The 16,498-nt window shown below is 50.1% G+C and overlaps 2 protein-coding genes across 2 annotated transcripts in view; one reads left to right on the forward strand and one right to left on the reverse strand.

The window, feature by feature from the left end:
- ANKRD27 (ankyrin repeat domain 27) overlaps positions 1-8,227 on the forward strand; it is a 53,382-nt gene extending 45,155 nt beyond the window's left edge. Inside the window, 5 exon segments of the mRNA XM_062175789.1 lie at positions 887-1,048; positions 3,094-3,205; positions 5,196-5,265; positions 5,436-5,508; positions 6,987-8,227. Coding sequence (XP_062031773.1) covers positions 887-1,048; positions 3,094-3,205; positions 5,196-5,265; positions 5,436-5,508; positions 6,987-7,211 — 642 coding nt within the window. The 3' untranslated portion in view covers positions 7,212-8,227.
- A 2,454-nt stretch (positions 8,228-10,681) lies between these two features.
- On the reverse strand, positions 10,682-15,902 carry PDCD5 (programmed cell death 5). Its single transcript, XM_062176833.1, has 6 exons — positions 15,730-15,902; positions 14,996-15,033; positions 12,736-12,797; positions 11,875-11,966; positions 11,136-11,207; positions 10,682-10,837 (listed from the first exon to the last, which is right to left on the reverse strand). The coding sequence occupies exons 1-6, from the start codon at positions 15,793-15,795 to the stop codon at positions 10,790-10,792; spliced, it is 378 nt and encodes a 125-aa protein (XP_062032817.1). The 5' UTR covers positions 15,796-15,902; the 3' UTR covers positions 10,682-10,789.
- Positions 15,903-16,498: the final 596 nt, after the last annotated feature.

Here is a 16,498-nt window from a genome sequence, read left to right on the forward strand (position 1 = left end):
ATGGGAGACCCGGAGGAGGCTTCTGGCTCCTGGCTTCGGGTTGGCGCAGCTCCAGCCGTTGTGGCCAATTGGGGAGTGAACCATTTGATGGAAGACCTCTCTCTTTCTCTGCCTTTCCTCTCTCTGTGTAACTCTGACTTTCAAGTAAAATAAATAAATCTTAAAAAAAAAAAAAGTTTATTTTATTTGAAAGGCAGAGTTACAGAGGGGGAGAGAAAGAGAAAGAGAGATCTTCCATCTGTTGGTTCACTTCCCACATGGCCACAACAGTCAGGGCTGGGCCAGGCCAAACCCAGGAGCCAGGAATTCCATCCAGCTCTCCCGCATGGGTGGCAGGAACCCAGCACATGGCCCATCTTCTGCTGCTTTCCCAGGCCCGTTAGCAGAGAGCTGGATCAGAGGTGGAGCATCTGGGACTTGAACTGGCGCTCATGCGGGATGCCGGTGTCACAGGCTTAACCTGCTGTGCCACAGTGCCGGCCCTGTCCTGGTTCTTGATAAAACTGTGTAGACTTTAGAACAAAGAATTTAAGAAGCAGGGAAAAACCAACCTGTCCCGATCCACGTTACTCAAAGGCAACTCATCTCGGTGGCCTTCAGACATGCGTGTCATTTAGCCCAGTTTGTTCGGCTGTTTTTCATGTACTGTCCTGTTTATCCAAGCCTTGGCTTTGTGGGGCTGCAGGTGCACCGTGCGCGTCGGCTGTTCTCGCTTCTGCCATGTTCTGCATTAGCACTGGGCGCCACGGTGCACGCCTTTGTGCCTGAGCCTGTCTTCCCAGGGTCACTCTCCCCACGATACCTGAAGCGACTTGGAGATGCTCCCCGCCGGGTCCCGCATCCCCCTTTCCCAGCGCCCCTGCTGACGTAAGCCCTCCCTCCCCAGCACGGAGCCGCCATCAACGCCTGCAACTACAAAGGCAACACGGCGCTGCACGAGGCGGTGATGGGGAGGCACGTCTTCGTGGTGGAGCTGCTGCTGCTGCACGGGGCGTCGGTGCACATCGTGAACAAGAGGCAGCGCACGGCCGTGGACTGTGCCGAACGCGTGAGTGCGAGCGCTGCCGAGCCGGGGGACTCCCGCCTCAGGGGCCTCCAAGTCCCTGTGCCGAAGCCTGTGGGCGGCCTAGGTACCGAGGCAGAGGTGGCACGCCCCGGGAGCGGGGACCCATCCTTTTGGGGTGGCGTTCCAAGGCCTGTCCCCTGCTGCCACCTGGCTGGCACACTTCCATGTGTTAAGTACTTGAGGGGAAGCAGCAAGTTAGGCCGCTGTTCCCGTCTCGGCATCCTCTGTCTTAGCCGCAGCCCAGGGAGGGTGTGTTAGTGTGTGGGCGTCACTGGTTCTGTAGAACTGTGACTCCAGCGTCCTGCCCTCTCCAGTGCTATGGGTGGTGGCCGAGGACTGGGCAGAAGGGGGCTCTTTGCTTTTCCAGTTCTCACTCTGAAATTTTTTTTTTAAAGATTTTTTTTTTGTCTTTTTTATACATTTTGTAATTTTCTTAAGTTGAGAGCAGTTAAAAACATTGTCAGAGCAATTTCCTGAGTTTCAAAAGTTTCCAATTTCCAGCTCAGAAATAACTAATCTGGTTTTATTCATGTCCTTTTTAAACACTTGGATTTAAAAAGAAAAAGACTGAAATAAAAGACAGGAAGCTATGCAAAACAACTGTAAGCTTTTCTTCTCAAGATGCGTTATAGTACACAAGATGTTTTATAAAGTCAAAACTTTCACCATTTAATGTATTCTACCTATAAAAGCTAAATAATTGCAGAGAGTATGGAAGTACTAACAAACTGAAGAAGATTTATTTTTATTTATTTTTTTGGACAGGCAGAGTTGGACAGTGAGAGAGAGAGACGGAGAGAAAGGTCTTCTGTTGGTTCACCCCCCAAATGGCTGCTATGGCTGGTGCACTGCGCCAATCCGAAGCCAGGAGCCAGGTGCTTCCTCCTGGTCTCCCATGCGGGTGCAGGGCCCAAGCACCTGGGCCATCCTCCACTGCCTTCCCGGGCCACAGCAGAGAGCTGGACTAGAAGAGGAGCGACTGGGACAGAACCGGCGCCCCAACTGGGACTAGAACCCGGTGTGCCAGCGCCGCAGGCAGAGGATTAGCCTAGTGAGCCATGGCACCAGCTCAGATTTATTTATTTATTTATTTTTGACAGGTAGAGTTAGACAGATAGAGAGAGACAGAGAGAAAGGTCTTCCTACCGTTGGTTCACTCCCCAAATGGCTACTCTGGCTGGCGCTGTGCCGATCTGAAGCCAGGAGCCAGGTGCTTCTCCCAGTCCAGAGAGCTGGACTGGAAGAGGAACAACTGGGACTAGAACCTGGCGCCCATATGGGATGCCAGCACCACAGGCGGAGGATTTACCAAGTGAGCCACGGTGCCGGCCCTATTTATTTATTTAAGAGAGTTAGAGAAAGAGAGGTCTTCCATCCGATGGTTCACTCCCCGATTGTCTGCAACAGTTGGAGCTACACTGATCCAAAGCCAGGAACCAGGAGCCTCTTCCCAGTCTCCCATGCGGGTGCAGGGGCCCAAGGACTTGGGCCATCTACTACTGCTTACCCAGGCCATAGCAGAGAGCTGGATCGGAAGTGGAGCAGCTGGGTCTCGAACCCACGCCCATATGGGATGCCGGCGCTTTAGGCCAGGGCATTAACCTGCTGCGCCACAGCGCCGTCCCCTTTCATTCTAAATTTTAATCTCGTTTTCTGACACGGTTGAGATGTTAAAGTCACCATAAATCCAACCCACTTATTTCCAGGGATGTTTCCTAACAGAATTTGAAATATTTCAAACCCTGTTTAAATTCTTTCTCAGATGATGATGAGGATGGGCATTGAGGACTCCACTCCCTGGCGGGCCCTCGGAGGCCTCCGGATAGCCATACAGTACCAGGCGCTGGTGCGGTCGGCAGAGGCAGAGCCGGGCTCCCAGGCCGGGCAGCTTTCAGCACTCAGCTCTGGGGCCTGTCGGTTTTGTCTGCACTTGTTTCTGAGCCCTTCCTGCCCAGCCGCGGCAGGGCTGACCTGTGGCTCCCCAACAAGGACAGAATGTCACGGTCACCTCTCCTTTCAAATCGTAGAATTCCAAGATAATGGAGTTACTTCAGGTCGTCCCGAGCTGCGTCGCCTCGCTAGAGGCTGCTGGCGAGCCAGACAGCAAGGAGTGTGTTACTGTGAAGATCAGGAAAAAATGTGAGCGCTCACCTTCATCCTGGCATCTCAGCCTGGGGTATCTGGAAATGCATGGGTACTTGCTGGCTCCCTCTGAACTGTAACCGTAAATGTAGTTATGATCCGGACTCTGGTGGGGGATACGTGGACCAAAGAGATCCGTGTTCCGAAGTAAGTGGTGAGCGTTTCTTAGTTTTTAAAGGGTTTATTGTATTTATTTGAAAGGCAGAGTTAGAGAAGGAAATAGAGAGACCTTCCACCTACAGGTTCACTCCCCAAATGGCCGCAACAGCCAGAGCTGAGCCCATCAGAAGCCAGGAGCTTCTTCCAGGTCTCCCACATGGGTGCAGGGGCTCAAGCACTTGGGCCTTCTTCCACTGCTTTCCCAGACCATAGCAGAGAGCTCTATTGGAAATGGAGCAGCCGGGACTCAAATTGGCAGTCATATGGGATGCCGGTGTCGCAGGCAGTGGCTTTATCCACTACACCACAGCCCCGACCCCAAGCTTCCCTTGGTGCGGGTTGTCTGGTCTATCACAATGACATTTCTGAGGAAGCAGGACAGGAAGGCGCAGCATCACCTCCAGGGCTCAGCTGGAAGCCAGGGGCAACCGCTGACACTATCTCTCCTGCCTCATATTCCATGCCAGGTGTTCCAAGCCATTTCCTGGACATCTAGGGAAAAATGCTACTTTTAAATTTTTGTTTTTGTTTTTGTTTTTAATTTGCAGGCATTCAGAGGTTGATGATAATTAGAACAGCAGTGTTGGGACTAAAGCAGGTGTTTTTTAAAAAATTTTTTATTTATCAATTTATTTACTTTCATTTTATTTGAAAGGCAGAGATAGAGATTTGCATGTGCTGATTCACTTCCCAAATGCCTGTAAGAACCAGGGCTGGGCCAAGCTAAAATCAGGAGCCTGGAACTCGGTCTGGTCTCCCACATGGGTTGTAGGGACCCAAGTATTTATGCCACCGCCTGCTGCTTCCCGGGGTGCACATTAGCAAGGAAGGTGGCTCTCAGAGCAGGCCTCCAACATGGAATGTGTGCATCTTAAAAAATTTTGTGGTTTTGGCTTTTTTTTTGTTTGTTTAGAAGGGATCCTTGTTCCATCTCTTCTTTTTAAAATCACAACCCTGCGACTGTCTCACCATAATTGGCTATATGAAGTGAATGTAGGAAGTATCTGTGAGTTAAGGATGTATTTTCTTGTGGGGGCAGGGGAGCTCACACAGCAATAAACAGGTGTTTGCTAATATGTTCTTTTAAGTAAGCAAAAATTTTCTAAATTTCATTAGAACAGAAAAATTGAAAGTTTATTCACACTGCAATTTTTTAAAAATATATTTAGGGGTCGTCACTGTGGTGTAGCAGGTGGAGCCGCCACCTGCAGTGCTGGCGTCCCATATGGACACCAGTTCGTGTCCTGGCTGCTCCACTTATGATCCAGCTCTCTGCTATGGCCTGGGAAAGCAGTGGAAGATGGCCCAGGTCCTTGGGTCCCTGCATCTGCGTGGGAGACTGGGAGGCTGCTCCTGGCTCCTGGCTTTGAATCAGTACAACTCTGGCTGTTGAGGCCAATTGGGGAGTGGGCCAGCAGGTGGAAGACCTCTCTCTGCCTCTGCCTCTCTGTAACTCTGCCTTTCAAACACATAAATAAAGCTTAAAAAAAGAGATACATTTATTTATTTGAATGGCAGAGTTATAGAGAGAGTGAGAAAGAGATTCCATCTTGTGGTTCACTCCCCAAATGGCCACAGCGGCCGGAGCTTGGCCTGCCTGGAGCCAGGAGTTTTTTCTGGGTCTTTCATGTGAGTGCAGGGCCCAAGCACTTGGGCCATCCTCTGCTGCTTTCCCAGGCACATTAGCAGGGAGCTGGATCAGAAGTGGAGCAGCTGGGACTTGAACCGGTGCCCCTATGGGATGCTGGCACTGCAGGCGGTAGCTTTCCCCACTGTGCCACAGCACCGAGCCATATACTACAATTTTAATTTATCCTTTTCTCTACAGGGAACTCAAAAATGTACGATCTCCCCAATGAACCTTTCACAAGAGAGTTTTGCTTTGTGGGTCAGTTCAAGTGAGTATCTGGAGCTGCCTCTGCTTTGCAGCGGCTTTACAATCCCTTCTGATCGGCCGTGGACACATATGCAGTCATCTAATGCTGCCACCTTGTGGCCAGAGTGTTCACACCACCATCCCAAACATCTCTTTCTGTTGGGTTAATATTTAGTTTATTTTGGGTTTCAGGGGAAGGACTTCAAGGGAGATTATGGCAAGAGGTAGAAGTGTTCCTAATTTTACTGAAGGTTCTTTGCGTGAGGTGAGTTACTGAACCCTGGCTGATAATCCTTTTTTTTTTTTTGGCAGTCACAGTGGACAGTGAGAGAGAGAGAGAAAGGTCTTCCTTTTCCGTTGGTTCATCCCCCAATGGCTGCTGTGGCCGGTGCACTGCGCTGATCTGTAGCCAGGAGCCAGGTGCTTCTCCTGGTCTCCCATGAGGGTGCAGGGCCCAAGTACTTGGGCCATCCTCCACTGCACTCCCAGGCCACAGCAGAGAGCTGGCCTGGAAGAGGGGCAACCAGGACAGAATCCGGTGCCCCAACTGGGACTAGAACCCGGTGTGCCAGCGCTGCAGGTGGAGGATTAGCCTATTGAGCCGTGGCACCGGCCATGATAATCCTATTTTTGAAAACCTGGCTTTTCCAAAAGTAATCCATGGTAAACACACGTCCCTTGGTAGTCATCTTCATTTCCTTATCCCCGACACAAGGGTTAGCAGCTACAGAAAATGCGAGTCTTGAGTAGAGCAGTCCAGACTAGACATCATTGGCTGTTAAATTTAATACCTTTCCAGGTAGAGAAAGCCAGGTGCGAGGGGCCAGGGTGAGGCACGTGTGGGGTGCTGCAGTGTGTGTGTGGGGTAATGGGATCCTTGCAGCCGCCCTGTGCTGTCAGCTCGAAGGGAAGGGATGAGTAGGGAGCACCCCCAAGCACGGGGTAACGCTGCATGGGGAGGCTCCTTCTGTGGCCATCTTCCTGTTGCACCACCTTGTAGACGGGAGGCTGGTACACAGTCCAGGGGCCTGTGAGGTGACTTCTGCCAGCACAAAGTTTCCCTCCTTGCTGGTGAGACACAGAGTTTACAGCCGTGGCAGATGCCTGCTGGGACAAACACATAAAAAATTCAAAACTGTTGTTTCAGAGCAATCAGTGGCTCTTCTCAACATAGCGAATCTTGTTCCTTTTTTTTTTTTTTTTTTCTTTTTTGATAGGCAGAGTGGACAGTGAGAGAGAGAGGGAGAGAAAGGTCTTCCTTTGCCGTTGGTTCACCCTCCAATGGCCACCACGGCCGGCGTGTTGCAGCCTGCGCACCGCGCTGATCCGATGGCAGGAGCCAGGTGCTTCTCCTGGTCTCCCATAGGGTTCAGAGCCCAAGCACTTGGGCCATCCTCCTCTGCACTCCCGGGCCACAGCAGAGAGCTGGCCTGGAAGAGGGGCAACCGGGACAGAATCTGGCGCCCCGACCGGGACTAGAACCTGGTGTGCCGGCGCTGCAAGGCAGAGGATTAGCCCGTTGAGCCACTGCACCAGCCGAACATGGAGAATCTTGATCTCATATTTAATGTCCCACAGCTTAGCTGACAGGCCTGCAGATTGGTGGGAGGCCCAGAGACTGTCAGCACGGGGACATCACACGGGGATGATCCTGTCCAGGACGGAGCCCTGCCACAGTGAGCGCGCAGCGGGGGCTGACGAAAGGACGGTGCAGACATCGGCTGACTTGTACCTTTTCTTTAGCCAGAGAGGCAAGGAGACACCCTGAGACAGAGTAACGTCCTGCCAGAGCCGAGCCGGCCTCAGACCGCGGACGGGGGAAACAGCGAGCCGCCCGGCCTCACACAGACTGCTCCGGCAAACGGGGGCAGCAGGCGCCTGCAGCGCAGACACACAGTCGAGGGCCCTGAGGCCGCTGGCCACCCTGCCATGCCCCAAGAGGCCAGTAATTCCCAGTCCCAGCAGTAATCAGGGGTTGTTAAATCTGTGGCCAAGTGAGTACACCAGGTGGTGGGCATGAGCACAGCCTGGTGCTAACGCTAGCACTCTCAAATAACTGGCTTGAAGAGAGGATTTTTTGGGGCGAAGGAAAGAAGGCGACAAGACCCTTCGGCCGTCCTCTTCAAGGCTAATGACCGCATGTGATAAGGAATGGACAGAAATTCCAGTGTTCATGGCCAGATCCTCAAGTCCGGTGTGGGTCTCAGCGCCAGAGCAGGAGCACTTCCTGCTGACAGGGCGCCTCTGGGATGTGTATGAACCAGTAAGAACCAGCAAACCGCAAGCTAAGACAATCCCCCCACTTGGGGTGAGCTGAAGAGCAGCAGTTTAGGTTTCATGGTACCACGGGGGCCAGGCAGAAATGTCACATCTGAATGCAGAAACAGGGCCTGGAAAACGTTCCTTTGTAAAAGCAAGACTTGAACCCAAAGATGCCTAGATGCCATCGTGATGTTCATTGTAGCGACATCTTACAACCAGCCCACACCATGAATATGGAAGCAGCTGGGTATAATTTTTCTCCCGCAGCACTGCACACGCGTACTCGCAGAAGTGTTTCCAGGAATGTCTCTTTCTTTTGAGAACCTCCCTTAAATGTCACACCCGACAGATGGTTACTAGAGTCGATTTGGCACATCTTTTCTTAGTCTTCTGATTCAAATCCAAACAGCACAAACCAGGTCAAAGTTACTTTAGGTTAGAATTTATGGCCACTTATTCCTTTTTATAAATTTCTATAGATTACACTGTTATTTTTTTATGTTACTGGTCTAGAGCTGCAAACATGGGTTTGTCCTGAGTACCTCCTCAGATAACTTTGTAATAAGGAAACGGTTTTGTGCATGTTCTTGGAAATGCTTGTGTATGTATAGAAAGGAGCGGTGATTATTTTTCTACAAAGTAATTTATGATTTCTAATTTTCTAATGTGCCTTGGAAATGTGCCAAATGATGGAAAAGAAATAGTAAACTTTATGATTCTGAGTGTGTCATGGTATACTTTTCTAATGCACTGTAGAGCTGTTGCTCAGCCTCTGCGTGTCCCACTGGACGGGGTGTACACTGGATGTTTCAGTTACAGGTGTGTGACTGAAATATGCAGTCGTGGCCACTCAGAGCGATCACAGCCACGCACTGGACTGAGGCTGACTCCAGCAGGCAGTGCCGAGGGCCTCCCAGCCCAGACAAAGCGAGCACTGCGGTTTTGCTACTGCGGTTTACTGCTCCTCCTTTCCCCTACTTTTAGACAAAACTGCCTTACTGACTCAAGTTGCTGTGGTCTGTACCATCCTAGTGCAGTTTACCAGCACAGGCATTATCAACACAGACTTCTGATCCCATAGCACTTATTGATTTGGGTGATGCAATGTAATTTTGACAAGTTTCATGTAGACCCATCTGATTCTAAAGTCATCACGGCACCAGAATTGTTAAATGAGGAAGCAAGTAAAAAACATTTTAGTGTTTTTTCCAATTGCTTTCCCCGTGGAAAGAACAACTGGACTTGACAGATCACAAACTGGTAATGCCCAAATCTCCATTTTGTGTAAAAAAAAGTTTTTGAATTCCAAGTACTGACAGTTCACAGTGAGGAAGTTCAGAATCACCAGTCCCCGGAGTGGACTGTATTCCATCGTCTTCGAGAACCTCTATCCTTGTGTACAGAACCACTTTTCTTTCTTTTTTCTTTTTTTTTTTTTTGACAGGCAGAGTGGACAGTGAGAGAGAGAGACAGAGAGAAAGGTCTTCCTTTGCCGTTGGTTCACTCTCCAATGGCCGCCGTGGTTGGCGCGCTGCGGCCGGCGCACCGCGCTGTTCCAATGGCAGGAGCCAGGTGCCTATCCTGGTCTCCCATGGGGTGCAGGGCCCAAGCACTTGGGCCATCCTCCACTGCACTCCCTGGCCACAGCAGAGAGCTGGCCTGGAAGAGGGGCAGCCGGGACAGAACCGGCGCCACAAGGCGGAGGATTAGCCTAGTGAGCCGCGGCGCCGGCTTGAACCACTTTTCATTCATAAGTGCCTTTCAAAGATTTGACAATTTAAAAACCCATTCCTGTCAGTAGCTGCAAGCAGCTTATAACAAAGTTGCTAGAAATCGTCTAATGTCCCTCCAGCATTTTTACATGAGACCTAAAGCAAAATCAGCCTGTAATTGGAATTTTTAAAACTCCTGACCAAATTTTTAAAAATTTTTAGAATTTGAAAGGCAGAGAGAGAGAGAGAGAGAGAGAGAGAGAGAGAGAGAGAGACCTACACTTAGAAATCTCTCACCTGCTGGTTTAATCCCCAAATGCCCACAACAGCCAGAGCTGGGCCAATCCAAAGCCAGGAGCCTAGAACTCCATCCATCTCCCATGTGGATGTCAAGGACCCAAGTCTCAGGGCATGCATTAGCATGAGTCTAGAACTGGGAGCAGGGCCAGGACACAGACCCAGGCACTCTAATAGCCACCTCTTAACTGCTGTGCCAAATATGTGTGCCCCTCTTCCTGCACCCCTCCTTCCAAATTTTGACTCTGATAATCCTGTGTTCCTTCAAAAAATGTTCTTGATGGTTCTACTCATTGGTTTATTGAGGAATGGTCACATTTGTTCCAGCACTGACTTTCTTCAACTGTAGTTACAAATTCAAATACAGTAAATCTCAAATACAGCTCTGCTGGCTAAATCAGAGATGAGGACTATGAAACACATTTCCCATCACAGTTCTGATACTAATCCCATCCATCTTACTCATGTTATGAACATATTCGTGGGTTGTCTCACAAGATGAAGATGTCCAAAAGATTGCACTAAACAGTTTAGTTGATCCTTTACAAGTTCAATTTATGAGAAGTGAAGCCTTCTGCAACCTTATCAGTTAAGAACTCAGAACACTTCTACCAAAACATTTTAACTGTTGAACTGTCTCAACTGAATTTTAAGTCATTTCTCTTACAATGTGTTTCTTATTGTTAAGTACTACCAGTTATGTCCTACTGAATTTGATTATTTAACTATTATTTAGTTGTGTTGGATGGAAATGATACTTGTTAGACAATTTAATCTCAATGCCTCAAAAAGCAGGTTATGAAGGATTAAAACCAGGAGTTTCCTCATACCAAATGTAAGTACTGCAGGAAGAGAAATGGCTTGCTTGCTTTCAGAACCTAGTCTTGGAAATACTAGCTGTGGTCAGATGTTAAAGCTGATTCAGTTCCATTCGTGGGTCTTAATTCCACCATGTAACAGGTTACTGCTATTTTCTTCTCGCTGAAGAGTGCTGGAGCAGCTTCTCTGTCTGCTAAGGGCATTTCCCTACCTAATACTTAGTCACAACTCTAAAGGATAAATCCATGCTGCTACACATTGAAAGCTTTTGATGGTGTAGGGGGAAGAGTCAAAGTGCAGATCTCCTGGTCCCTTGGCTATGGTAGTAAAACAAGTTGCCCGAATGGCTTTATTTTGCATAACAAGTTTATTTTTTAAAAGGCATATAGACAATAAACAAGGTAAACATTTATCAGATCTGTTACATTAAGTTCCAGTTTCTGAACAGTTTTTTAGTTAATAATCGTCATCTTCATCAGAGTCCATTACTTTTCTTCTGTTGAACTGGGGGAAGATGAAATGAGTGTCATAACATGTCTAATAAATCATCGCTCAGATTCCTGAGAAGAAAAACATCCACTTTCTTTAGCAAGACACTTCTGTTTGCCTTAAAACCACTCAGTGACCTACGAGGGTGGCGGCTGGGAGACAAAAGCCTTCCACCCCCTTCAATATAGTCAGCCTTTTTTCCGAAACTTCCCAGTGTTACAAGACGCAAGTATCTACGGGCTGAGAGATTCTGATAGGGCAGGTGTGCATCCAACACTAACATTCTTTTGCCACGTGCATTTGGGAAACTTACTTTAACTGTTGTTTTCTTTTCTGTTTGTTGGCTTACTTTTTCAAGGATTTCTATTAAACCTTGTTCTGATACCTAGGATAACCAGAAGGAAAAACAGGACTTTTTTAAACAAAGAATTTACCCTTTCAAAGTTACAAAATATGAAGCACATCTTCATTACCATTAACAGAAGTACCAACCATGTTCACTTCACTGCTGTATTGTCTGGGGTACGCACAGGCCACCTCTGCCCTGAGAAGCTTAGATGCCATCTTGAAGGAATAATCTCAAAATCCACCCACCCACCGTCTCCCACACGTGTGGCTCTGGTGTGAGGGGCTCAGGGGAAAGGGCTGATCCTGCTAGGCTGAGGGCAGCAGAGGGTTTGGGAGTGCAGGAGGGCTTCACAGAATACATGCAGCCTGCACGGCGTTATAGCAACACATAGAGTGACTGAGGGATTCTGCAGAACAAGCCCAACTTTCCCCACACTGGCAAATAAATGTTCGCCGGCATTACTGATAAACCTGGTTCCAGTGCAGGAGCGGTTTAACCTAGTACAGGCACCAAGGTTCCACAGCAGTGTCAGTGATGAGGAGAAGCTAAGGATTTTGGGAAAGGCAATTATTTAGGATTTACGGTGGGTATGATTCTCTCCTTTAAAAATTTCTTCATGGAATGACTCAGCAAGAATTCTATCATCTGATGAATATGAAATTGACCTTTTGAAGCCATGTTTCGATAAAACAGGTTAACATACCTTCCCACTCAGTTGTCCGTATCTTGCCATCTGTATAAGGTAATTTTCTACTGCTTTAGTTTTTTCAGGCTTTACAAGTGCTAAGTTACTTACTAAAAAAAAAAAAAAAAAAAATACATATGCAAAAGGTGTCCAAATTAAATGCACTTATATTGTACCTTTAAACTATGTGCTGACATTTCCAAAGCACTGCACAAGCCCGCGTGTGTCTCAACCAGTGAAGCAGACAGTGTTGTGACCCCTCTCAGAACCTGAGAGAACTGAAGGTCAGGCCTGTCAATCTCAAAGCCACATGGAGGTAGCGATGGGCCTGCAGTTAAACCTGGTAAACAAAGTTCTCAGCCTCCAGAAGTATAAGTCTGCCCTCTGAGAGGCAATTTGTCTAGCAGTGTGCAGTAGTGATGACGATAGACCTACAGCTGTCTCTTCAAAACTCACACTGGACTTCAAGGTGCAAGACGAGAATCATAGCTTAGTCTGAATGGCTCATTTTATTCTTTCTGGTTTTTATTAAGAATACCACAAACACAGACTGTAATTGAGAATACAATGCACCTCTAAGTTCCAACACCCTGTCAATACGAGCAGCTTTCTGATTGCTACTATTTAAGAAGTGTTTCCTATAAATTTTACCTAATGTGCACTTGGAGGATATTTCCTTGGTTAAGAGAACTGAGCAGGTAATTTAAGCAGTTAAATACATTTCTCTAGGTTTACAGATTTTACACTTTTTACAAAAATCTATTGCATGTTTTTTAGGTTAAACGTGTACTTAATCTAGATACGGCAGTAACTGCATGCGCATCTCCCAATTAAACTGACAAGCCAACGTTATGGAAACAGGAAGCTGAAGATGCTTACACCTGGCCCGGGCTGACTGATCCAGAACTTGGGCTAAGATACTGTTTCTCATTTCTGCTTCCCTACAACAAAAACATAGGTCACACAAAATTAGAACTAAGCTCTCAGCATTTCTGCTGAACAGACAGACAGAAACTCATGCAGTGTTTCCCAAGCAGACATCTACGGTATATACGGACTGCTATGGTACGTGCTCTGCCCTCAACCAACCTTACGATATATGGGTGTATGCCTATCAGGCTGGAAGGTAAATGCTACATTTTCATAACTCAGGATGGAGCTTCAGTTCAACCACCATTACCAATGATTTTTGAAGTGCGTAGCATGTGACAGATGCTAGAAACTTGTGGTGGTCCCCCACACCCCTGGCCTATAATGCTGGCTTCCAAAAATAAATATTTAAACAAGAGGGAGGGCTGGTGTTATGGAGTTAATGGATTAAGCCACCGCCTGTGACACCAGCTTCCCACCTGGGTACCAATTCAAGTTCCAGCTGCTCCACTTCTGATCCAGCAGCTCCCTGCTAATGCACCTGGGCAGGCAGCGGAGACGGCCCAAGTCCCTGGGCTCCTGCACTCAGTTGGCAGTCACAGATGAAGCTTCTGGTTTCAGCCTAGCCCAGCCCTGGTCGTTGTGGCCAAAACTTGGGGAATGTACCAGTGGATGGAAGATCTCTCCCTCTCTCTGTAACTGACTTCCAAAAATAAATTTAAAAAAAAAAGAAAATTAAAAAGAAGCTATGGAAAGGATGCCGGCATTTGGAAGGATGCTGATGCCAGGGAGGCTACGTGAAGCGGGCACAGGCAACTGGCCATCCAGACTCCCATCCTGTACTTCAGGACTCTAGCTTGTTTTTAGATGAGGAGGGGGAGTAAAATGGTAACTCCGCACTGTCCTTGCTTCTTCCCACTACCCAAGTAGCAGACTTGCCCCCCCCCCCCCCAAAAGCCCTTCAAGGAACTTAATACACAGAACAGACAAGAACAGAGACGCTCTGGCTGAATCAGAGGGCGAGCTGGGCCCTTCGTTCAGGAAGTATGGTTAGAGCTCCTGAATGCTTCACCCCTGCCCACTAGCTACTAGTACTGGACTTCACCAAAGGGAAGGCACTACCGGTTGTTAAGATAGACCATAATTTCATGTCTATGAATGAAAAGTCTCACTAGATGACGTCGAACCTGGGGAATCAAGTAGCAACATCCTCAGTACAAGGCAAACAAGAAATAACCCGACTATGCTGAAAAGGACTGCAAGGAAGCTTGTATCGTCTGGCCCGGAGGGGAGGCGGGAAAAAAAGGGCCTCTGAGAATCTGAACTCCAAGCTCTGCTCTCACAGGACTGTTATCCGAATCTGCACTCCCAGGTTGGTAGTTTGAATTTAAGAAGTCTCCGAAATGTGCCCCACTGATGGCAGCCGCAAAAGTAAATCCTCTCTGGGGAAATCCAGGACAAAAGTAACTGATTAGAAAATGCACCCCATATTCAGACGCTAACTTGTAAGAAAACAAAGACAAAAAGTACATCTTAGAAGGGATGGAAGTCATGTCGTTCACCTCAGGGCTTCTGACGGCTTTCCTCTGCCTTGTCAATTTCTCCAGAGCACTGTGCCTCACACAAAACCAGCACAAAGTGTCTGCTGAGTGAGTGAAGGCACCACAGGGAGCAGGACAGGAGGAGCGGGAAGGGGAGCTGACCACAGGGTTTGTTTTCCAAGATGAAGACATTCTAGGGAGCTGTTGCACAGGACAGCCAGAGCGACTCAACAGCACACTCAGAAACGGCAGAAATGATACATTTTATGTTACATGTTTTTTACCACAATTTCTAAACAGGTCGCAAGTTGGGGTCTTCAGATATTTAGTCACGGACCTGCACCTGTGTGAAGTGCGTGCTCCTGGCTGGGGTGAAACAGCAGCCAGAGGCATGTAATGGTATTCACTGACGGACCACCAGCTGGGGAGCACTCGGACCCAGGATCCTCCCAGCACCCCCCGGAGCGCTCCCACTATTTTGCTCGTTTTCAGATGATCCCGGTTAGGTATAAACAACATAAACCCCTGACTGCAATCCAAGTTTTTAAGGGGGGCTCCATACATGTTTACTTAATTAACCAGTCACTAATGAAGCTACCCTGGTGATCATTTATGGGGAAAGCACTATCCCAGGAAGATGCACACACTGTTACATATCGCGTGCACACACACACACACGCACACGTGGCAGAACCACGCTTCCAACAGTGCAGAGTTCCAGTTCTTACCTGTGCTTTGCTTCCTGCTGCGCTGCATCGCCGGGGTCCTGAAAAAATTTCACCTTTCAATCGACTAACTGCACACAAGGAACGGCCTAGTGTTCCCGCCGCGCGCAGTGCTGGCGACGGTTCACCAAATAACTCTACACGGGGCTTCGCAGACCGAGTTCCCCCTCGTGTTTCGGGCTTCGAAAATCATCATCCAATGGAATGTTTGAGAATCCAAACCACACTGGGGAAGGGGCTCCCTGTACCCCCAGCCCCCCCGTACCTTTTCGCGTCACTCTGGGGAACACCTGCGCCTCGGGGACAGGACGTCGAGGACCCCCCCCCCCCCAGGGGCTTCCCGGCCACCCCGGCCCGCCACGGCGCCCCTCTCCCCTCCGCCCCGAGTCCGGATCAGGGGGCTTGGCGTCCAAGGTCCGCGGGCCCCGCCTCCACCCGGGCGGACCCTCTCCAGGGCTCAGGCCCGCTGGGTTCTCCAAGAGCGGACTCCTGCTCGGCCAGCACCGCGAAGGGCACCTGCGGACTAACGCCCGGCCCCCAGACCCGGGCAAGCCCGCACGGGACGCGGACGGGGACTGAGGCGGGCGACCGAGCCCTCCCTCCACGAGGCCGCCGGGGGGCAGCGGCCGGGCCCCCGGACCGCGGCGCCGGCAGCCTCCGCCTGAGGCCGCGCCCTCCGCTCCGGGCGAGGGCGGCGCCCCGCAGGGGCCGCGCTGGGCGAGGGCGGGCGCGCTCACCCCGTGCTTCGCCTGCAGCTCCGCCAGCCTCTGCTTCCTCAGCGCCTCCAGCTCCTCGTCCGCCATGGCGTGTCCGCAGGAGGCACGAGAAGCCTCGGCTAGTCTCCCGCTCACTCTGAAGGAGCTCCGGCAGCCCGTCAGCGCGAGCGCGGCCTTCAGCACTGCGCAGGCGCACGCAGCGCCCTAGGCATCACCAATCCAGCCCGGAGTCACCAATCCAGCCAGGGAGAGGCCTGATCCCGCGATCGATTCTTGGCGCGGATGGAGGCTGGGGGCGGGACCGCGGGCAGAAGCTTGGGGCGGAGACTTCGCCTTGGAGGAGAAAGTGAAATGAACACTAAGGCGTCCACTAGGGTAACAGTCACAGGTACACTTAGTGGGCCTGTAATGGGCCAGCCGTCCACTGTCGCAGGTTACAGAGGCGGCACCAAGGCGCTCCGAGGGGCCCCGCGGGGTGATGGGAACGTCCTGACGCTGGCCTGTAGCCATGGTTACGCAGCACCGACGTAACGCGGAAGCACGTGGCCTACGGGGCGGCGGGAGCGCCGGGAGGTCGAGGCCCGGCGCTCGCCCACCCCGGAAGTGGGAGAGGGGCTGCGGCCGTGAGCCCCGCCCCCGCGCCCCCCCACTTCCAAGGTGGGTGGGTGGGGGCCTCGCCTCGCTTTTTTTAAAAATTGCGGCCAATTCGCCATTGGTCAGTGGCGTTAAGCACACCAACGCGAAGTTGGTCACCGTCTGTGCCCCTGACTGCCGCCATGGCGCGTTCCCG

This window comes from Lepus europaeus, chromosome 19 (assembly GCF_033115175.1).
Source record: "Lepus europaeus isolate LE1 chromosome 19, mLepTim1.pri, whole genome shotgun sequence".
NCBI classification, from domain to species: Eukaryota; Metazoa; Chordata; class Mammalia; order Lagomorpha; family Leporidae; genus Lepus; species Lepus europaeus.

What these genes read in the sequence shown, in the direction of transcription:
- PDCD5 (XM_062176833.1), bottom strand. Translation starts at nt 15,795, where the DNA reads ATGGCGGACGAGGAGCTGGAGGCGCTGAGGAAGCAGAGGCTGGCGGAG. An exon ending in AGCTGCAGGCGAAGCACGGG is followed by an intron (nt 15,034 to 15,729) that starts GTGAGCGCGCCC and finishes AAATTTTTTCAG; the next exon opens with GACCCCGGCGATGCAGCGCA. An exon ending in TCAGTCAGCCCGGGCCAGGT is followed by an intron (nt 11,967 to 12,735) that starts GTAAGCATCTTC and finishes TTTTTTTTTTAG; the next exon opens with TAAGTAACTTAGCACTTGTA.